This window comes from Oryx dammah, unplaced genomic scaffold (genome assembly GCF_014754425.2).
Source record: "Oryx dammah isolate SB20612 unplaced genomic scaffold, SCBI_Odam_1.1 HiC_scaffold_28, whole genome shotgun sequence".
NCBI lineage: Eukaryota > Metazoa > Chordata > Mammalia > Artiodactyla > Bovidae > Oryx > Oryx dammah.
In genome coordinates, this window is record NW_024070212.1 from 78,419,563 (window position 1) to 78,442,105 (window position 22,543).

At 47.5% G+C, this 22,543-nt stretch overlaps 1 protein-coding gene across 1 annotated transcript in view; it reads left to right on the top strand.

Annotated features, from left to right (window-relative positions):
• Positions 1-22,543, top strand: part of JAK1 (Janus kinase 1) — a 133,081-nt gene that overhangs the window by 108,206 nt on the left and 2,332 nt on the right. The window contains exons 11-23 of the mRNA XM_040232668.1: positions 439-625; positions 7,810-7,916; positions 10,952-11,095; positions 11,817-11,904; positions 12,371-12,498; positions 13,128-13,263; positions 14,977-15,128; positions 17,614-17,764; positions 17,869-17,963; positions 19,025-19,217; positions 20,149-20,273; positions 20,628-20,800; positions 22,361-22,478. Coding sequence (XP_040088602.1) covers positions 439-625; positions 7,810-7,916; positions 10,952-11,095; positions 11,817-11,904; positions 12,371-12,498; positions 13,128-13,263; positions 14,977-15,128; positions 17,614-17,764; positions 17,869-17,963; positions 19,025-19,217; positions 20,149-20,273; positions 20,628-20,800; positions 22,361-22,478 — 1,797 coding nt within the window. The remainder of the gene's footprint in view (positions 1-438; positions 626-7,809; positions 7,917-10,951; positions 11,096-11,816; positions 11,905-12,370; positions 12,499-13,127; positions 13,264-14,976; positions 15,129-17,613; positions 17,765-17,868; positions 17,964-19,024; positions 19,218-20,148; positions 20,274-20,627; positions 20,801-22,360; positions 22,479-22,543) is intronic.

Consider the following 22,543-nt stretch of genomic DNA (forward strand, 5'->3'; position numbering starts at 1 on the left):
TTGCCTTATAACCATAGCCACAGTGCTGAGGTCGGTGTTTTCATGGAGTTCATTTTAAGTGCCAAAATGAAGTGATGCTCTTGTGGAAATCACTGCTGTGTGAGACTGTTTCCCTGGTGTTATTAATAACTCCCATTTGTCACCATCTTCTCCTGGATCTCCCTTATTAGATATTATTTCTGATATTTCTAATATTATTATTATTAGATAATATATATTATTAGATAATATTTACCTTTATTAGATATTATTTCATTTACATATAATAAGCTTTTCATTTCTAAATAAATAGATTTACAGAAATGTTATGGAGATAATATGGAGCTTCTGTTTGCCCTCCACCTGGCTTCTCCTATTGTTAACATCATACATACCCAGGAGAGGTTTGCCTGACCTGTTTTAAAACAAATTCTTTCTGATCATTTTCCTAAATGGCAGGCGCTGGGTATCCAGAAACAGTTCAAGAACTTTCAGATCGAGGTACAGAAGGGCCGCTACAGCCTGCATGGCTCGGACCGCAGCTTCCCAAGCCTTGGGGACCTCATGAGCCACCTAAAGAAGCAGATCCTGCGCACGGACAACATCAGCTTTGTGCTGAAGCGCTGCTGTCAGCCCAAGCCCCGAGGTCAGTCTCTCTGAGCCAGAGGCAGGCTGCATCCCCTCGCCATGCTCTGAGACCTAAGCCAACCGAAAGGTGCTGGGCACTTTGAAGAAAGTGGTCCTTCCGCCACAACTTCTAGGTGTTTTTCATTGAGTTTTGGTACACATCTGTCCCTGGTTCAGATCCTATTCCTCAGGTGTCAGCATTTTCTATAGAAAAGACATACACCTTTTCTCAGTGTCTCAGTTAAGCTGCAGAAAGAGGCATGTTTAGGATTAGTAAGCAAGAATTTTTTTTCTTCCTTTCAATAAAATGTCCTGAGAGTTCCCCTGTCAGTGTATCTGTCAGTCTGAGAAACTGTCCTGGCATATCTTCTGTGGGCCAAGGATTATGTTAGAGACACAGAGAAATGCACACAACTCAATCCCTGTGCCCCAAGGGACTCCAGCGTAATACAAACAAATGTTACAGGTAAATGAGGCCACTGCAGCATATGATCATCAGCGTAATACACACACACATATTAGGCCCTGGGGTTCAGAGGAGAGGACTGTCAAGATCCCTGAGTCACATGGTGTGGATGGCTACACAGAGGAGGTGGATCTTGAGCCAGGTGTTGGGTAGTGAACAGTGTTGCTGGTTAGCTAAGGGAATTCCCAGCACACATGTGCAGGGCAAAGCAGAAAGCAGATGTAGACACTGCAGAAAAGCAGTAAGAGGGCTAATGTGTTCGTGACATTGTATAGAAGACAGGGATCAAGACCATCTCAAAGAAAAAGAAATGCAAAAAAGCAAAATGGCTGTCTGAGGAGGACTTACAAATAGCTGTGAAAAGAAGAGAAGCAAAAAGCAAACGAGAAAAGGAAAGATATACCCATTTGAATTCAGAGTTCCAGAGAATAGCAAGGAGAGATAAGAAAGCCTTTCTCAGCGATCAGTGCAAAGAAATAGAGGAAAACAATAGAATGGGAAAGACTAGAGATCTCTTCAAGAAAATTAGAGATACCAAGGGAACATTTCATGCAAAGATGGGCTCGATAAAGGACAGAAATGGTATGGACCTAACAGAAGCAGAAGGTATTAAGAAGAGGTGGCAAGAATACACAGATGAACTGTACAAAAAAGATCTTCACGACCCAGTTAATCATGATGGTGTGATCACTCATCTAGAGCCAGACATCCTGGAATGTGAAGTCAAGTGGGCCTTAGAAAGCATCACTACGAACAAAGCTAGTGGAGGTGATAGAATCCCAGTTGAGCTATTTCAAATTCTAAAAGATGATGCTGTGAAAGTGCTGCACTCAATTTGCCAGCACATTTGGAAAACTCCAAATTTGGAGTGGCCACTTTTTCAGTGGCCACAGGACTGGAAAAGGTCAGTTTTCATTCCAGTCCCAAAGAAAGGCAATGCCAAAGAATGCTCAAACTACCTCACAATTGTACTCATTTCACGTGCTAGTAGTGCTCAAAATTCTCCAAGCCAGGCTTCAGCAATACATGAACCGTGAACTTCCAGATACTCAAGCTGGATTTAGAAAAGGTCGAGGAACCAGAGATCAAATTGCCAACATCTGCTGGATCATGGAAAAAGCAAGAGAGTTCCAGAAAAACATCTATTTCTACTTTATTGACTATGCCAAAACCTTTGACTATGTGGATCACAATAAACTGGAAAATTCTGAAAGAGATGGGAATACCAGACCACCTAATCTGCCTCTTGAGAAACCTGTATGCAGGTCAGGAAGCAACACTTAGAACTGGACATGGAAAAACAGACTGGTTCCAAATAAGAAAAAGAGTACGTCAAGGCTGTATATTGTCACTTTGCTTATTTAACTTATATGCAGAGTACATCATGAGAAACGCAAGGCTGGAAGAAGCACAAGCTGGAATCAAGATTGCCAGGAGAAATATCAATAACCTCAGATATGCAGATGACACCACCCTTAAGGCAGAAAATGAAGAAGAACTAAAGAGCCTCTTGATGAAAGTGAAAGAGGAGAGTGAAAAAGTTGACTTAAAGCTCAACATTCAGAAAACTAGGATCATGGCATCTGGTCCCATCACTTCGTGGCAAATAGATGGAGAAACAGTGGTTGACTTTATTTTTGGGGGCTCCAGAATCACTGCAGATGGTGATTGCAGCCATGAAATTAACAGATGCTTACTCCTTGGAAGGAAAGTTATGACCAACCTAGATAGCATATTCAAAAGCAGAGACATTACTTTGTCAGCAAAGGTCCGTCTAGTCAAGGCTATAGTTTTTCCAGTGGTCATGTATGGATGTGAGAGTTGGACTATAAAGAAAGCTGAGCACCGAAAAATTGATGCTTTTGAACTGTGGTGTTGGAGAAGACTCTTGAGAGTCCCTTGGACTGCAAGGAGATCCAGCCAGTCCATCCTAAAGGAGATCAGTCCTGGGTGTTCATTGGAAGAACTAATGTTGAAGCTGAAACTCCAATACTTTGGCCACTTGATGCGAAGAGTTGACTCATTTGAAAAGACCTTGATGCTGGGAAAGATTGAGGGCAGGAGGAGAAGGGGACGACAGAGGATGAGGTTGGACAGAGGTTGGATGGCATCACTGACTCAACGGACATCAGTTTGCGTAGGCTTCGGGAGTTGGTGATGGACAGGGAGGCCTGGTGTGCTGTGGTTTATGGGTTGCAAAGAGTCAGACACAAATGAGCAACTGAACTGAACTGAACTAAATGTGTTCAGTGCACTTAGAAAGAAGGAAGGAGGCGGCGACTAGTGCAGACTTGGGGTCATCGGAGGCTTTGTTCGCCACACCGTGGAACTGGGACTTTATTGTGCAGGCAGTGAGGAGTCATGGGTGGATCACAGAATGAAATGGATAGAAGAGGCGAGGAACTCGGCCGCTTTTATTATTAATTTTTGTTGTAGTAAATTTGCTTTACAATGCTGTATTAGCTTTTGCATTGCAAAATGGACCAGTCATACATATACATATATCCCCTTGCTCTTTTTTTGAAATTGAATTACAATGTTATATTTCTGATGTACAGCAAAGTGATTCACATATCTGTGTATTTTTTCAGATTCTTTTTGATTATAGTTTAGTACAAGATGCTTAATATAGTGCCATGTGGTATATAGTAGGACTTTGTTTACCTATTTTTATATATAGCAGTTTGTATCTGCTAATTTCAAATTCCTAATGTATCCTGACGTGCACTCCATTTCATTTTTGGTAACGATGTTTGTTTTCTGTGTTTGTGAGTCTGTTTCTGTTTTAGGAATAAGTTCGTTCCGTATGTAAGTGATTGTATGGTTTTTTTCTTCTCTGTCTGACTTACTTCACTTGGTCTGATAATCTCTAGGTCCATCCATGTTGCTGCAAATGGCGTTATTTCGTACTTTTTATGACTGAATAATGTTCCATTGTGTATGTATGTATCAGACATACATTGTATGTGTGTGTATATTTATATATGTTTCTCTGTATTGCACATCTTCTTTATCCATTCATCTGTCAGCGGACGTTTAGGTTGTTTCCATGCTTTACTGAGATATGTTCCCTCTCTGTCCATTTTGAATGGATGTTGAATTTTATCAAATGCTATTTCCGCATCTATTGAGATGATCATGTGGTTTTTGTCTTGGTTATCTGGGTCATGAAGATCTTTTTTGTATAGTTCTTCTGTGTATTCTTGCCACCTCTTCTTAATATCTTCTGTGTCTGCTTATTCCATACCATTTCTGTCCTTTATGGTGCTCATCTTTGCATGAAATGTTCCTTTGGTATCTCTGATTTTCTTGAAGAGCTCTCTAGTCTGTATTTTAATGGAGTGTGTCTGTGAGTCTTTACGTTTGTGATGGGCAGAGGAAGCAATACCAACACAAAAAGGGGCCTGGGTGCTTGATGTTTGAATCGCTTTTTGGTCTCCTAGCAAGGCACTGTCATTGAACTTGATGAAAGAGGAAGGACTTGTGTGCTTGTTGATCAGATAGGGTTTCCTGCCAGCCTGAGGGTGTAACTTGCAGCCTTTGTTTTTGTGCTTGAAGATACCCTGCAAAGGTAAAAACACATCTGCCACTTGACTGTGAGACCTCAGGGTGAACTCTAACCTTAGAGCCCAGGAACCCTATTCACTCACAAAATCTCTCCTTCCAGATACGAGAGGCCATTTTTGCTTTCCTTGGGATTAGTGGGTGCAGGCCGAGGCTGAGGAAATGGAGAGCCGCAGGCCCGGGAGGCGGGGTGGCGGCATGGGCTGGAGACAGGGATGTGGTTTTTCTGCTGGAATTTGCTGGGAGGCCACTGGTGCAGCTGCCACCCTTGCTGGAGACTGGCGGCTGCGGCAGGAGAGGCACAGGAACAGGCCTGAACGCTCCTCTCGGCTTCTGCTGGGGCTTCTGGAGCACTGCGCTGAATGTGATGTTCAGTGTTTGTCTCTCCACTTGATTATAAACACTTAAGGCAGGATCTGGGTCCCACCACGATGATTCATGGGAGAGGCAGCCCCCAGCACAGAATGGGCGCTCCCTCATGTCTGTTGAGTGAATAGTTACAGTGGTAGCTACCACATTGGTGTGTGCCTACTAATCCCAAGCAGTTTATCTGCATCTTTAAGTTAGCTCTTTGTAGCTATTATAAATATGAGGAGATTGAGGATCAGAGATGTTCACTGACTTGTTCAAAATCACACAACTGGTCATATCGCTAGTGGTTACTCTGAGAGTAGCAGTGAATAATAAGGGCGATGATATTGGCTGCTGCCATCTATTATCACGTGAGCAATTCTGAAGTTTGCCAGGCACCGTTTGAGGTTCTTTCATGGTTTAAGTTGTTTAATCTTCATAATAATCCATAGTATGTTGTTATCCATTATACTTAACCCAAGATTGCTTAGGTAGTTAGAGGAGGCACAGGAATTTGAACTCACGTTTTCTGACTCCAACCACAGTGATCTTTCCCCTATATCACACCCTCTGCAGAGTTACAAGTGCAGTTACGAGCCCAAGACTCTGGGGTGAGAGTCAGTTCTCCTGACCTTGGGGATGGGTGCTGTGGGGGGTAGAGTGAGACTCTGCGGTATGTGGGTGGCTTTTCCATGTAGGCCCTCAGAAGCCTCTGTCATCCCTCTGCCACCTGCAAATTAGGGAAGTGGCGCAATTGTGAAAACTGGAGAGAGTGTCATTTTGGGTTTCTCAGCGCCTCAGCCCTTCGGAGCACTGGCTCCCGATGGCCAGACCCCAGCCTGGGTTTCACACTGAAATGCACCCAAGAAACTTCATGGAATAAATAAAATCAGGCAGCCCCTCAGAATGAGTGTGATAGTCAAGAAAGTCTGCCTCTCTTGTGCCGTGCCCAGTGCTGCTGCCCCTCTCCAAGTCTGAGGGAGGGTGACCGTGTTAAGAGATGGGGAACTGTTGACCAGTCACCACCGATTCTCTGAGGTTCTCATCTGTGCAGTCAAATCTTGGAGCTTGATTTCTACCTGGTTCAGCTCTGACACTGAGGACTTAGCAGATCATTGCCAAAGCTGCAGGAACCAGGTGGTACAAGACCGATGAAGGTGCTGACAGGTGTGACGCCGTTCATCGTCACAGGGGCTGCCAGTTATGGGGCAGTCACCTCCCACCAGGCATTGACCTCCACGAGCATCATCTCGTTTATCCCTCACAGCACCCCAGTGAGGAGCATAGCTGTGTGCCCCATTTTGTAGTGAGGAAACAGGTTCTTGGATGTTTAACAGTTTTCCCCACTCTTGATCCTAGTTCCATGTTCTCTGAAGTGGCCATGCTAATAATCGGCCCACAAATGGCCCCTGTTCCCACTCTCTTCTCTGATTTCCTCAATGGCTCTACTGCCTAAACCTTTCCCTTGGGCACCATTCAGGTGGCCCTTTCTTCATGTCTTTCCTCCAGAGTTGCTTGCTTGAACCTGATTTTTCCCAGGTAATGGGGGTTAGAGTCAGGATAACAGAATGGAGGAGAGGAGAGTCTGAAAACGGGGGTACTCAAGGTATGATAACGGAGGAGCCTGTATCTGAACCAGCTTTTGGCTCCCAGATTTGTACCCCCTTCCACTAGGGCCAGGCATGCTGTGGAGGCAAGAGTCTGGAGCCAGTCCTGAATGCAGCATGAATCCAGAGCCTGACCTTGGGCAAATGATTTAATAGTTCTGAATCTGTTTTCTGATCTATAAGGGGATAAGAATACTATATATCTCATAGGATTGTCATAAGGACAGGAGCTAATGTTTATAAAACTCTTTAGGACAGTGGCTGGCACAGAGAAGGTAGTTAGAAAGTGTGAGCTGAAAAAAACAAAACACAAATCCTGCCTGGCAGGATAGAGGATTTGAATCACTTGGCCCATTGCTCGAGGACAGTGGATAAATACTCTCACGACTGGTCCGATCTGGAAGGTGCTTTCTTCCCTCACGATAACCTTGGAACTCAGAGTGGCTCCACGGTGGGACAGTGACTTGCATTGATTATAAATTCCCAGTTAACCACCTATGCTGACCCTGAGTTAGCAGATTTTATAAGGGGTCTAGTTTGTTATTTGAATCAGTAGAATCTGGGGGATGGTCTGCTTGAAATCTGAACATTCAGCCAGCAGTTCACTAAATGCCTCCTTGTTGGTGGGCACTGCTGGGAACTAGAAAGCCTCTGGCACAGCCTTCTTTTTTGGATCACCCACCCTGTTCTTCACGGAACTTGGGTTTTTAACCCTCCTATTTTGGTTCCTGTCACTGCTGATGTGCTTCCTCTATCCTCAGTTCTCATCCTTTAGCCCACACCCTGTTCTTCATTCATACATGTAACAAGTATTTACTGAGTGCTACTGTGTACCAGGCTGTGAAGGCAGAGCAGGAAATAATATAGACACAGGCCCTACCTTATAGAGTTTCTGTTCTCAGCTTCTAACATTTCATTTCCTCCCCTGACTTCTCTTACCAGTACAGATCCTGCTGTATCAACCCTGGAGTGCCTGCCCTTTAAGAGTAGCGGCACAGATTTTGATTGATTATTTGATTCACATTGGCTCTGTTATTAGCCTTGCTGATGAGCTCCTGGAGGGCAGGAATCGAGTACTTAGTAAATATTTGTTGAGTGACGGAATCAACAAATGCACACGTATGTGTTGAGCAAGCCCATGGCTGAGGAGATGTTGGCAACTGGGACCTTAGACCTTCACTGCTCCCCTCAGACTTCTCTCTCTTTCTTCCATAGAAATCTCCAATCTGCTGGTGGCCACCAAGAAAGCCCAGGAGTGGCAGCCTGTCTACCCCATGAGCCAGCTGAGTTTCGATCGAATCCTCAAGAAAGATATTACACAAGTGAGTCATTGCTGCCATACCTGGGTCCATTCCTGGCCCTGCCTCCTCACAGTGGAGAAGCCTGGGGAGAAGAAAGTCATGTTTGCAGAGACCCTGATGAACACGGGGACTTCCCTTTCATAGGTGAAGCTGGTCAACCAGCAGACGCCCTGCTGTCTACCCGGCCTTGCTGATGCACCCTAGACTTTCTCCTTGAAGGAGCTGGCTTAGTCAATTTTTGAATGGTTATCTAGGGCTACAGAGACCTTCCATTCCCGGTTCCTGTAGTTATAGGGACCAACCCTAGAAGCAGTTGGAGAATTTGGTGCGAATGTTGACAGAACTCCATAGGGGATTATCTCCATAGGGGCCATGATGACTCTCATGGCCCCAAAACATGCTTTGTGACAAGGTGCTTCTAAATTTCAGTCCTGGGCTTTCTGATGACATTTCCAGATGGAACAAAGCTGAGGGCACACAGACACAGTGAGGGAGCAGGAGACACACAGTTCAGAGCTGAAGGAGAGAGCTGTGCCGAGAAACTGATCCCTCAGACCAGTGTTCCAGCCTCCAGAGGGCTGTGGCCCAGCGTCTGCAGCCTTGGGCAGGCCCAGTTTCCCTCATAGCTGCCCTTGGGCCTTGTAGAGTATGAGGTCCGGGGAACCCTCACTTTCTGTTCTGCACCCCCCTCCTAAGCCCCCTGATACAGGGGGAGACTAAGCCAGCGTGCCAGCAGCCTGGGAGGTAAGGAAATCTGTGCAGGCCGCTTACTGCCCCAGAGAGGCTGCCCCACCTTGGAGGTGCTGGAGGGCGAGTCGTGGGCTCACTCGTTGAGGAACAGGCAAACGGTGGCAGGCCTGAGGCTGGGTTGTTCATCTGCTTTTTGAAATCAGTTCCTGAAATTATTGAGGAGGTCTTGAGAGAGTGGAAGTCCACAGTGGCAAATGCCCTGCTTCACTGTGTAAATGCTTTCCTGAGGGCAGATCTCACTGTTCCGTCCCTCGGGGTATCAGAGCTGTGTCCAGGGATGGGCAGCACCCCAGCCTCTTTTCTTCCTGGAACTCGACGTGTACCCAGGGTCTTCCTTCTCTCCTTCCCCTTGGGCCTCTGGGCCATTCTCTGTGCCTCCAGTGTTTATTTAGCCAAGAGTGACTGAGCACTTCCCTCTGCCAGGCATGACCGCCACCCTCAGCAGGCACACAGTCCGGTGGAGGAGGCAGATTCTTATCTATCTTGAGTAGATAATTAAACTACCAGGAGACAAGTCCCAAGTAGAGAGGTACGGCAGGATGTGGACCATCAGACAACCATGCTGCCTGGTCTTGGGATAGCAGTGGCATCCTGGAGGAAGTGGCATCAAAGCAGAGCCCCAGAGGATGGACAAGCACTCAGCAAAGACAGAGGGTGCAGCGTCCGGGGGAGGCTGGAGTGGGACACACAGGGGCCTCTGAGTTGCTGTGGAATCCTTACCACATAGTGCTGTGACTTGGCCCCCAGAACAAGCAATGCTTCTGGGGGAACAGTAATTATTCTGAAAGCATATGGCTTTTACAGGATGTTCTGGGAACACAACTTGCCATAACCTTGATGAATCGCTTCATGACAGATGCAGCTTTAATGAATAGTTACAGGGCCTTGCCAGGATACAGTAGACAGGGCAGATGTACCACCATTCTGCTGTGACAGATGACAAATGGTGGCATTTGTGCAAATTAATATACCAAATTAACGATTGTGTACATTCTTAAGAGAGACAGAAATCAGCCTAGGGAGTCAGCCACAAAGCATTTTCTGCATTTAGAGGAGATCCTAGGATAATATATATCAGTAGAATGATAGAACTCCCAGTTACATGTTTTGTGGTGTAAATATCATTAGCTTGACAATGCCTGAGTTTCGTGACTCACATTTGGATTCACTCCAAGTAGTAAGAGTATTTAATTCAGAATTATTAAAACTTAAGCTCTGTGTGTGTGTGTTAGTCGCTCAGCCATGTCTGACTCTGTGACCCCATGGACTGCAGCCCGCCAGGCTCCTCTGTCCATGGAATTCTCTAGGCGAGAATACTGGAGTGGTTTGCCATTTCCTTCTCCAGGGGATCTTCCTGACCCAGTGCTCGAACCTGGGTCTCCCACATTGGAGGGAGAGTCTAAGCTTAAGCTAAAAGGGCCTTAAAGACACAGATCGTTGTTCGTTGTATGTTCAGGGCCTTGAGCAGATGATCTCATTTAGTTCTCATGCTGCTCATTTGGTTTTATTACCTTTTCATATGTGGGGAAACTGAGGCCTGTCCCTCCTGGGTCTGCCTCTGCATATCAGTCACCTTCCTCTAGGGATAGCTAGGGCATGTGTGTGTGCAAATTGTATCGCTAATTTGAAAGCAGCACACCTATAACTGTGTATCAGATGGGTAGAAAATGAATAGGTGCGAGGGGGCGATTAGACAAAACACATTGGCCAACAGGTTGACTTCTACTCACTGTGTGCCAGGAACTTTTCTACCTAATTCTTCATTTGATAATTAACACCAACCTTAGGAGACAGGTATACTGTTAACCCATTTACAGAAAATGGGTGCAGACTGAGTGTGATGAAAGAAAGTCTCCCAAAGGCCAGTAAGCAGTAGGGCCAGGACTCACAAGCCTGTTCTCCTATTCCCCAGCCTGTGGGTGGAGGAACCTCCTGCCAAGTCCTGCTCTGGAGGCCCAGGGTGGGGCCAACGTTGGTGGCTATTAATGGCACTGTTGGAAGTTGTGCGAAAGGTCACGGTTTTGGCCCCAGGCTGTTCCTGGAGGGAGACACAGCAGGTTGCTGTTTAGAGAATAAGAAGATTGTCTCCTGGGGCCCAGGAAGTACCTCCGCTGTGTTGGGCCAAGTAGCTCTTTGTTTCCTCTGGAGGCCTGACAGGCCCAGGCCCCGAGAGGTGTGAGCTGCTGGGGCCCCTTTGCTGTTGTCCCACCCGAGCAGTGTGTGTGTCCCCCCCCCCCAACCCCAGAGGACTCAGACCCGCATCACTGCAGGGGAGGGTCACACTAACCACCCGCTCCCTCCTTCAGGGTGAGCACCTTGGGAGAGGCACGCGGACACACATCTACTCTGGGACCCTCACGGATTACAAGGATGATGAAGGGACTTCTGAAGAGAAGAGAATAAAAGTCATCCTGAAGGTCTTAGACCCCAGCCACAGGGACATTTCTCTGGCAAGTGTCACCCTCATCACCCTCCCCCATCTCTGCAGCCAGTAGAGCATAGTGGGCTGGGAGGAACCTTTGCCCTTTCTGGCCTATTTTCCAGTCAAGATTTCTTTCTTTAAATAGAATCTTAGGTTAACAAGCGAGGGAGTACAGATACGGTGGGTCAAGCAGTCCCCCGACCTTGGCCTGTCCCTTCCTGTCTGTCCCACTCTCTCCCGTGTCCTTCCTAGAGGTCCACATGGAGGCCGTGGGGCCTTGGACACTAGCTGAGTGGTCTCAAAAGCCCTGATGCAGCCAAGGCTGTCACTCAGAGACTGGAAAAGTAAAGCCCAGAGGAGTGAAATGACTGACCCACGATCCCACATCCTGTTAGAGACAAAGCCAAGTCTTGCAGACATCTGCTGCCTTGGTTTTCCTTTTATTCTAATATAGTGTCAAACGCTGTTGCTTCCCAACCTTTGAATGTCCAGTGAGGAGGTTGCCGCCAGCCTAGCCCACCAGCCCAGCACTGTGTCCTGTGGGGTTTTCTACCTGAGTCCTATGTCCCAGCCAGGTGACCCTCACAGTAGAGGCTTGGCAGTGCCTCTGGGCAGTTGAGGCCAGGCCTTGGGATGAGGACAGTGGTGAGCTTCTCTGGGATCCCCTGCCTTCCCTCTCAGCTGAGCCACTTTCAGGTCAGGCCAGTGGAGGCCTGCCCTTGACATGTCTTTGTCCTGTTTTCCCACAGGCCTTCTTTGAGGCAGCCAGCATGATGAGGCAGGTCTCCCATAAACACATCGTGTACCTCTATGGGGTCTGTGTCCGAGACGTGGAGAGTAAGTGTGTCTCTTTGGAAGGGGAGGGTGGCCCTGGCCGGGGAGCATGGCTGCTGAGAAGATGACTGGGAGCTGACATCCGCTTCATGTTGCCCAGGCTTCTTGCTTTTCTTTCTGTAATCAAGGAATGCAAAGCGCTGAGCAGGTCACTTGCTTAAGCTAGTAGTGGACCTGGAACTAAGTCTCATTTGTTTTTCATTGATTTCTTGAATGTTTACTTCTGGCCAGCTCTGGGTCCCACACTGGAAGTGGGGAGTGGGTGGGCTGAGTTCATTGCTCAGAGAGTCAGAGTAGAAGGAGCGTCAGGCAGGGCTTGAACCCAAGCCTGTCCGACTCTGAGGCACTGTGCCACTTCCACTGTCAAGCTGAGTACCAGTCACTAAACCGGGCTCTCTTGGGAGAATCAGGGAGGGTGCTGTCCCAGATGGACGTCAGGTGGCAGATGTGGCTGTTTTTGTGTTTGTAGATATCATGGTGGAAGAGTTTGTGGAGGGGGGACCCCTGGATCTCTTTATGCATCGGAAAAGTGATGTCCTCACCACACCCTGGAAGTTTAAAGTTGCCAAACAGCTGGCCAGCGCCCTGAGTTACTTGGTAAGTATGTTCTGATGTCTGTGGTCTCAACCAAGAACCAGAATGTCCTAGTAGGGGAGGCAGGAAGGAGATACTAACCAAGCAGACTGGAGGGCCCGGGCTCTGTGCCTTTATACAGGTGTGCCTGGTGCTTAGTGAAAACCACTATCTTGGGCTGTTCTGTGTGCTTACGTATGGATCCTGCTTAGAGGGAAATTTTATCCCTTCAGAAGACTGACTTGGGTACTGCATTGTATGGTGAGAGTAGAAATAATACAATACGTGCTGAATGAGTGAATGAATCTGTTGGGATCAGCAGTAGCTCACATTTATTGAGTGCTTACGATGCTTCAGCCGTGCATGTGTTTTTAGGCTCTCAACACTTTAATTCTCACAAAAGCCTATGAGGCCTGCCCACCTGCCCCCCACCCCTTGCCCCCCCAGTCATCCCTGTTTCCTTGGTGAGGGAAATAGAGCAGAGGGATGTTATAGAACGTGCCCAAGTCACACAGATCATCTGTGGGAGTTCTTGGCTGCCCGGTCTGGCTGGGGCTGGGGGAATGTGGGTTACAGCCTGAGGGCTGGAAACAGGAGGGGCTTGGGAAGGAGAGCACTGCCATTTCTGCTGAGTCAGCCTTTTCGCTCCGCAGGAGGATAAAGACCTGGTCCATGGAAACGTGTGCACCAAAAACCTCCTTCTGGCCCGTGAGGGCATCGACAGTGAGTGTGGCCCCTTCATCAAGCTCAGTGACCCTGGCATCCCCATCACTGTGCTCTCCAGGCAAGGTGCGTTCCCCTCTGTCCCTGCCTCCGCTCCCCGCAGGCAGGTCCAGGCCACTGGGGGGAGGGGGCTGGGCTGGCGTTCTCTCTCCTTTTAGAAAGCATACTTCTGCAAAAGGTGTCTGTTGATCCTGCCCAGCCCTTGGTGGCAGAGGAGATGCTGTGCGAGGGAGGGTTGGTCTGTGATCTCAAGGAGCTGTCTGTGCAGCAGAAGAAACCACTTGGCCAAGACATATCCGGTCCTTGTGATGAAGGAGCTTGTTTGAGGTGCTGGGGTGGCACTTTGCTCAGAGGGAGGCTGTGGGTCCTGGGTGGTCAGAGGGGTGTCAGAAGAAATGGGCCCTGGGTCCTCCCTGTGTTCCTTTTGAAATCCCCTGTAGTGAGTGAGCAGTTTGGGGAGGTGCCTTAGCATCGCTGAGGCATCTTGTCTTTGAATGAGTCATCCTGAGCCGACGACTCCAGAGGAGTGGGCAGACCCGGCAGCTGAAACACTACGCAGTGCCGTGCTGTGTCTCTAGGCCACACGTGGGGTCCCAGAGCGCCCCTGGGCCTGGTGCCCCCAACTTGCCATGGCCTGTGATCTTCAGTTTTGCTCAGTCATTCAGTCAAGTTTGGAAGGAAACCAGGATGAAGAACAGGCCTCACAAATAAGACCCAAATCATCCATTCTTTGGAAGGCAAGCAGGGAGCATCCTTCAGTACCTTTTGACACTTACTGTCTGGCCATCATCCAGCGGTCCTGAGATGGACCCAGCCCTGAACCTGTCGGGGGTCCTATTCTCAGCAAGGGTCTGAGACACAGACACTGGTGACTGTAGAAAAGGTAGAGAAGCCTGGGGATGCCGCGAGAGGGGCCAATAAAATGCTGTGAACATTCAGAGGAGAGAGACGACATCCAGGGACCCCAGAGAGTGATTCAGCAAGGAGGTGGGTTTCATCTGGGCCTTACAAGCCAGTGAGGTGAGCCGGCAGCAAGGCGATGGTAGGCACATGGTCCTAGGGCCGGCCTGCACTTGTCTGTCAGGAGGAAGGACGTGAAAAGGCGGGAAGAAGGGCCAGCAGGCCTGAGCATCACGGCCCAGCTCAGGAGTGGCTTCTTTCCTGTTTGCATCAAGGGCTGAGAGGCTGCTCCAGGAGGCCACTGAGCTTGTTGAGGGCCATTTCTGTGGACGTGGCAGGCGGTCAAACAGCTCACTGGTCTTGGTCAGCAGCTGGGTGCAAGAGATGTGTGACTTCTTTTGTTCTTTCTCAAATGAAAGAAAACCCACATTAAAGAAGTGTGACATTGGATGGTGCAGAGTATGGGGGGAAGGGGAGGTTAGCCTGTGCCCACTCTGCATGTGTCAGCCTCTTCTCCCTGGCCTTCCCTTTCTTAACCCTTTGTCCATGTGACCTCCTCCACTTGGGGGTGCTGTGCTGTTTTTGAAGCCAAAGCTTCAGAAGATGGGCTCCTACACCCTCCTGGGGAGTCTGTGTTAAACAGGCACATCTGCAGGCCCTGTCTCAGATAGGTGCATCAGAAGGGCCAGGGCTGAGGGGCCTGGAAAACTGCCGCTTTAACAAGCTTTCCACAGGCTCAGTGCAGCCATGGCCCACTTTGGAGAACACTGCTTGAAGGCGTTTCTTTGTTAACTTCCAGTTCTTGCTGCAGTGGCAGTGATACATACACTCTCCAGGCATTGCAGACACTGATCTGTGAACGCCTCTTGGCTTTTCCAGAGTGCATAGAACGAATCCCCTGGATCGCTCCCGAGTGTGTTGAAGACTCCAAGAACCTGAGTGTGGCTGCTGACAAGTGGAGCTTTGGAACCACACTCTGGGAAATCTGCTACAATGGCGAGATCCCCTTGAAAGACAAGACGCTGATTGAGGTAAGCAGCTGCTTTCCAGCTGGGAGCTGAGTGAGGGCCCCTTGAACACTCAGGGGCGTCTCAGGAATTACCAAGAAACCTCACACTGTAGGAGGAGACGGTCACAGGTTTGACTCTCCTCCGCAGGCTTTCTGGCTGTGTAACCTCACACATGTTAGTTTCCTTGAGCCTGGATTCATCATTTATGAAATGGGGATAAAGAATACCTACTTTGCAGGGTTGTTATGACAATTAAGCAAATGCACGTAGAGTGCCAGGTATACAATATGAGCTCAGGAACTGATTCTAGCATCTCAAAATTAACACACAAGTATTAATTGAGTCCCTCCTGTGTACCAGCCATTATCCTAAGTTGAAGCTAGGGGTTCACAATGAAAGAGACACAGGCCTTACCTGTCCTTAGTGACCTTAGGGTCTAGAAGGAGAGTTGAGTAAAATAGCGGTAAGGATCTGATACCATCACCCAAAGAGGCGTGCGTGTTGGGTAGGGTAGTGTCATTACCCTTGTTTTACAGGTCAGGTAACCGAGATGCAGGTGGCTCATGGCCTGGGTTATTTCAGCTAGGATGCACAACTTTAAGGCTAACTCTTGCTTGTTCACTTGCAGAAAGCTAGTAGAGCTTTCTAACTCTAAAGGGATACTGCAGTAGCAGTTACAGTGAAGGACCACTGATCCCGACTCGCTGATTTGCTTTCTGGAATGTGCCTTGTGTGTTTAGCGGGGCAGGCATCACTTGTAGCTGGGAGGGAATGATCGAAGTCCAGGGGAAGGTGGCATTTCAGTCGTCTACAGGAAGCAGTAAGTGGTTCCATTTGCCTGGAGTGTGCAGAGGAATGACAGGTGAACAAGTGGGAAGGGTTGTGTGAGGTCAGGTTTTGTAGAGGCCCTGAATGCCAGGGGTGATGTGGGACAGTGAAGGGTTTGGAGGCTGGCCCTGGCATGGTGCACTTGGACGGTAGTTGTATGGACAGGCTGAAGAGAGGGCAGGGCATGGAGTCCCCTGTGGTGCTCAGTGGTGAGAGCCTGAGCCAGGAAGTGGCAGTGGGGATTCAGCATGGAGGGTGCCCTTGGGGGAGATACCAAAGAAGCTGAAGAACCTCTAACCAGTTAATCTTCTGACAGATGAACGTGGTGCAAGACTTGGGCAAGAGGAGTTAAGCTAAAACCCATGGAGAAATCAGCACCTCTGTAGATCTGCTATTTGGAATTTTCAGCCAGGATTTTTGGGAGTAATTTTAACTTCCTTGGAAACAAAACAGCATACCATTTGCTGTCAGTATTTTTTGAGCATCTTGTGTTTACCCAGGGCTGAGTAGAATATGGAGATAGGATAAGCAAAGGTCTGCACTGGAGCCTAGAAGAGAGAGATACTCCAAGGCAGGGGCAGCCCTCAGCTCCTTAATTCTCTTCCTTTTCCTCCTCTCCTCTGGGGCCTAACTCCCCACCCCATACCAGGATCCACAGGGACCACAAGAGAAACCAGTACCCTTGACATTCAGCTACAGACCAGAATCTGCAGTGTAGTAAATTCACTGAATTTTTTTAATGATTTAAATAAATCAATCATTTGTTTCAAAATTTTAAAGTAGTAACCACTTGATGAGAATTTGGAAAATAGAGAAAACTATTTTTAAAAAAGAAAATATTAATCACTATATTCCAATCACCCTTGACTAATATTTAACACTTTGGCATATTGTCTTCTGGTCTGTTTGTATCAATTTTTTTTAAATTAATTAATTTATTTTTTATTTTACTTTACAATTCTGTATTGGTTTTGCCATACATTGACATGAATCCACCACGGGTGTACATGCGTTCCCAAACATGAACCCCCCTCCCACCGCCCTCCCTACAACATCTCTCTGGGTCATCCCCGTGCTGTTTGTATCAATTTTTTAAACAAAATTGGGACCATGCTAAATCGTTATTTTTTCATTTAATGTTGTAATTTCCTATATGATTAAATTGATGTAAGAGTTCATTGTTTCATTAAATTCTAATTTATTTAACTAAAATTAGATACTTGGCATTGAGATTGTTTTCATATTTGTAATGTTCTATTTAATTCTGCAGGGAATATCTTTAAACATAAATCTTTGTTTATATCTGACTTATTTGTGAGTCATTCAGTAGTTGCAATTAATGAGTCAAAGAGTTTGAAGAATCTGAAGATTTCTACACATGTTGCCAAGTCATATTCCAGAAGGTTGCATGACTTTGTTGCAGGAATACAGCTTATTTGGGACTGGATGGGATATACTGCCTGTTTTCCTTGAATTCAGACTATTTTTGTATCAGAACTAAGATTTTCCACAGCTGTAAAAAAAGGCAACAGTAGCACTCACGTTTATGAAGTCTACCTTTAAGCAGAGCTGTTGGGAATTAACTAGGGATTATTAGGTAACTCTTTCTGACCTGGGGTTAAAAGGTTTGTGGGTGGTCACTCCTTTGGTTTCTTCAGCATGGTCCTCTTCTTTGCAGAAAGAGAGATTCTACGAAAGCCGGTGCAGGCCAGTGACCCCGTCTTGTAAGGAGCTAGCTGACCTGATGACCCGCTGCATGAACTACGACCCCAACCAGAGGCCCTTCTTCCGAGCCATCATGAGAGACATCAACAAGCTGGAGGAGCAGAGTAAGGCTACCCACGTCGTTTGCCCGAGAGCATCCAGGCCCGGGAGCATCCAGGCCCGGGAGGGGCATTCACGCCTTTGTAACACGCTTTCTCTCTTCTGTTAGATCCAGACATTGTATCAGAAAAAAAGCCAGCAACTGAAGTGGATCCCACACATTTTGAAAAGCGGTTCTTAAAGAGGATCCGTGACTTGGGAGAGGCAAGTTACACTCCTGAGCGTTCACCCCTCTGGACATCTACTGCCATTCTCCATTCTCTCTCATTTCAGGTCAAAGTTTGTAAGAGAAAGCATCTTCCAGTGTTCTCTCGGGGATAGTGTGTTTCTGCATTTGACAAAGAGTGGCAGCATGCACACGCCTGCCTGTTCATGCACACAGGACGTTGGTCAGCTCCCACAGGAGCTGCCTCTGTCCCCTTTTTTTAAAATAAGGGACAGAGAATATAAAGGGAGAGGCCTGGGGGATGGGTATAGATATGGTGGAAATAGAACAGTCGCTGCCTCTGACTTTTTTGGGAATATGTATCCTGTGAGGCTGCTTAAATGAATGGTGGATTTACTTCACAGAATACTGAAATAGAATGCTAGCTTTTCTTCTGGACCTTGAATGGCAGTTCCCTAACAGTAAATGTGACTAGAGAAGCTACTGGATTTGCATCTTCGTACAGATTTCCTGTCGTTTATAAAGACTGTCCCATCTCGGGTGCTCGCCCTGTGCCAAGGCCGGGTGCTGGCACTCTGCAGGCACAGTGGTCCCACTTCCTCACAGCATCCCTGGGTTTATTGCCAGTGTGCACACTGAGCACCTCTGGAGCCAGCTGGGAAGACTGGGTGACCAGGCCCACCTCACTAGTAGGTGGCTTAGCTGGGATCTAACCCCCGTCTTCTGAAGACTCATGCCTTGCCTTTTGTAGCCACATTGTGATGCCTCCTGTAGCGTGGACCCAGGGCTGTCAGAGAATGCCAGGGTTGTGCCACCTGACACTTCCATTTCCTTGTGAGTTACACTTTCATGGAAACTAGGCTTGATGTGTTGGTTCACCAGTCACCAGAGCCTTTGCTTGTCTTAGCGCAATAATAGAAGAAGGGATGGCATGTTAGCCAAGTGGGGAAGGGCGCAGGGAGTAGGAAGAGACCAGGCAGTTCAGGGTCAGGCTGTGTGTGCCCTCCCCGGCCTTCAGAGGAGCAAGCCTCATCTTTGAGTATGTCCTGCTGACCCAGGCTGGCGCCTCTGGGATCAGCATGTGCGTCTTTCCCTCCAGGGCCACTTTGGGAAGGTCGAGCTCTGCAGGTATGACCCTGAGGGGGATAATACAGGGGAGCAGGTGGCTGTCAAATCCCTGAAGCCCGAGAGTGGAGGGAACCACATCGCTGATCTGAAGAAGGAGATTGAGATCTTAAGAAATCTTTATCATGAGAACATCGTGAAGTATAAAGGCATCTGCACAGAAGACGGTATGTTATGCAAAGTGTGGTTTGTTTAAAGACTAAGTGGCTGTCTGGGGTCACATAAAGGCTAGAGCTCAGCGGGCCACACCCTCAGCCTCATCTGGGCTGCCTGAATGCTAGCTGATAACCGCCAGAGCTCTAGGACTTCCAAGCCATACACAGTCAGATCCCGCAGCACCTGCAGAGCTTCCGAGACTACCCAGCCTCCCTCCTAGGCAGGGATGATTCCAGCATTGTTTCTTTAGGTGGCTACTACACCCACACTGGGGATTAGATTTCCCATCCCAATACTTAGCACATTAGGCCAGATGAAACTGACACCCACTCCTCTCCTTTACCTGCTTTTCTGACCCAACCTTAGGCAGGGCATTTAGTTTTCTGGTTGTCTAAATCAAAGTGGCAAGTAGTGTTTACTATTAAATGTATCTTTTTTACAAGCCACTGCAGCACTCATGTTAGTGTACTTTAAAATTTGTAGTGAAAACGATGTGGCTCATGATTTTTGAAAATCATTTGCTGAGTGCTTTGCAGAACACCGTGTTGTCTGAGCGAGTGGTGACGACCCTGGGGTAGGTACCCTGGTCACTCCTGAAGATCCCAAGTCTCTGGAACCTCTGGGGTTAAGCAGCTTGCCTGTGGTTTCAGGATCAATGCTGAAGTCAGTTCAGGCCCTCTGTCTCCAAATCCTGTGCCCTTGACTCTTCCTTCATTTGACTGCCTTGTACTGATGGGTTAGATTGAGGGCAGGAGAAGAGGGCGACGGAGGGTGAGATGGTTGGATGGCAGCACTGATTCAATGGACATGAACTTGGACAAACTCTGGGAGATGGTGAGGGGCAGGGAAGGCTGATGCGCTGCAGTCCACGGGGTTGTGAAGAGTTGGACACCACTTGGCAACCGAACAACAACTGATAGTTTTTTTTCCCCCCCTAAACAGGTGGAAATGGTATTAAGCTCATCATGGAGTTTCTGCCTTCAGGGAGCCTTAAGGAATATCTTCCAAAGAATAAGAACAAAATTAACCTCAAACAGCAATTAAAATATGCCGTTCAGATTTGTAAGGTAAAAAGGGAAAAAAGAAAAAACCTGGTAAACATTTAAAAATCAAGCACTCTGTCCTGAGTAATTGGTTTGTAATTAGGCTACAAGTGGGAAACTTCCTGATAATTATACTGAGTTTATTTTGTTCTGCTTGATGTGGATTGAAATCAGCCTCTACTAAGAAAGTGATGGTTTCTTTAAATATGTATTTCTTTGAATCATGTTGGTCTTACTATTTTTGCATAAAAGTAAAAAAAAAAGTGATAAGTGAATGAAATGACATTTGTATCTTTGTGTGTGTTACAAAGTGGCAAAGACAAAATTTGGTCTGATTTCATCTCAGCAGCACACTCTGCCTTTGCTTCTCTCCCTCAGGGGATGGACTATTTGGGTTCTCGGCAATATGTTCACCGGGACTTAGCAGCAAGAAACGTCCTTGTTGAGAGTGAACACCAAGTGAAAATTGGGGACTTTGGTCTAACCAAAGCCATCGAAACTGATAAGGAGTACTACACAGTCAAGGACGACCGGGACAGCCCTGTGTTTTGGTAACTGAATCAAACAGATTTCCTCAGTGCTTCAGAGGGCTTCCACTGTTCTGCTAGGTCCTGTTTAGATATGTTAAATTCTCTTACTGGTCCAGATTAGAAAAGACTTAGATCATTTGGAATTGACTAATTTTTGCCTTCAAGAAACAGCTCTTAAGCTGTTTCACTGAAAGCCACATACATGGCAATGTCTGAGCTTCATAGGCAACATCTTCCAATGAAGAAATCTAACAGCAGTCAGCATCTCTGTCTTCCCTTGAGAAGGCATTCCTCTGACACAGTTCTTAAAACTGTTAGTGGCCAGAGTAGTTACAGCTATGCAGAGGAAGCTGGGAGGGCAAGTGTGAGGTGACGAGGCAGCTTTGGCAGATTCAGGGAGAACACAAGAGCAGAGGAAAATCCATGGGCAGTTTGGCTGTCTTGTCATGAATTGCCAGTGTCCTGGTTGGAAGGCCGCACCCTGACTTCAACCCCTCTCGGTCTGGCACACTGTCCAAGGGGGAAGCTGCTGAGTCTGCACTCTGCCCTGTCCTGTAGAACTCAGCGGCACTGCAGTGCATCCTACATGGGCAGAGGTGGGTCTTTCCCACCCAAGGAGCCCAAACCTCCATTTACTCATTGCATAATCAATGGATAAATGAATTCATTTATTCAAAGGAATACCTATGAAGCCCCTGCTTTGTGCCAGGTACTAGAGATTCACGGGTAAATAAGATGAGCGAGTTTAGAATTTAATGGGTGAGGCAGCTAGTTTAATGGTGCCATAACCATAGAAGTGTTCGGGCTTGGTTTTCTGGAAGTTCTGTTAGGCTGAGTCCTTAAAAGATTCCTGGAGGGTTGTAAAGATGGGTGGAAGAAGGCATGTGTGTGATGGCAAGAGCGAGACAGAGCAGTGGCTGTCCCAGGAACTGGAATCAGCTCGACGTGTCTGGATGGTGAAAGGTCTCTGCAGTTGCTATGGCAATGCCCTAGACACTTTGAGTTTTGGAGCTGGGGTTTTGGGGTGCTGTTGGAAGGATTAAGCTGGGGGCTTCTGTTTAAAAAGATCACTGTGGGAAGGAGAAGAGCAAGATTGGAGCCAGGGAGTCTGATTTGGAGAGGGGCATTGATGGCATGAACTAGGGCTGTGATTTGGACAGTGATGGTGGGGTTTAGGAGCAGTGAGTAGGTTTGAGAAGTATTTCTGAGACTGGATATGCCTCAATTTCTGGCTCAGGCAATGGATAACATTCACCATAACAACAGATGCTGTAAGAGGACTGGGCAGTTAGGTCACTACTCACTCACTGTGAGCTTGCAGGCAGATAAAATCTGGGCCTGTGGTCGCCTCCTCCCACACCCCTCCCCAGGGAGAGCCTGCGCTGTGTGAACTGAGGGCCCACAGGGATACTGTTCACATCAGGTGTGCACTGGGGCAGCATGTGTGTGATTAACATGTAACCTACACTTACATGTCTTTGAATGTTATATTCTAAGAAGTCGGCTGTCTGGGCTGAGTTACTCTAATGTTTTTTGGTATGTCCTTCCCAGGAAATGAAGTTCCATGTTCTGCTCTTTCAGGTATGCTCCAGAATGTTTAATTCAGTGTAAGTTTTATATCGCCTCTGATGTCTGGTCTTTCGGAGTGACTCTGCATGAGCTGCTTACTTATTGTGATTCAGATTCCAGTCCCATGGCCGTAAGTCACGCTTGTCCTTTGTTTGAATCTGGCCCCCAATGAAAATGTGTCCATCCCTTTGCTTT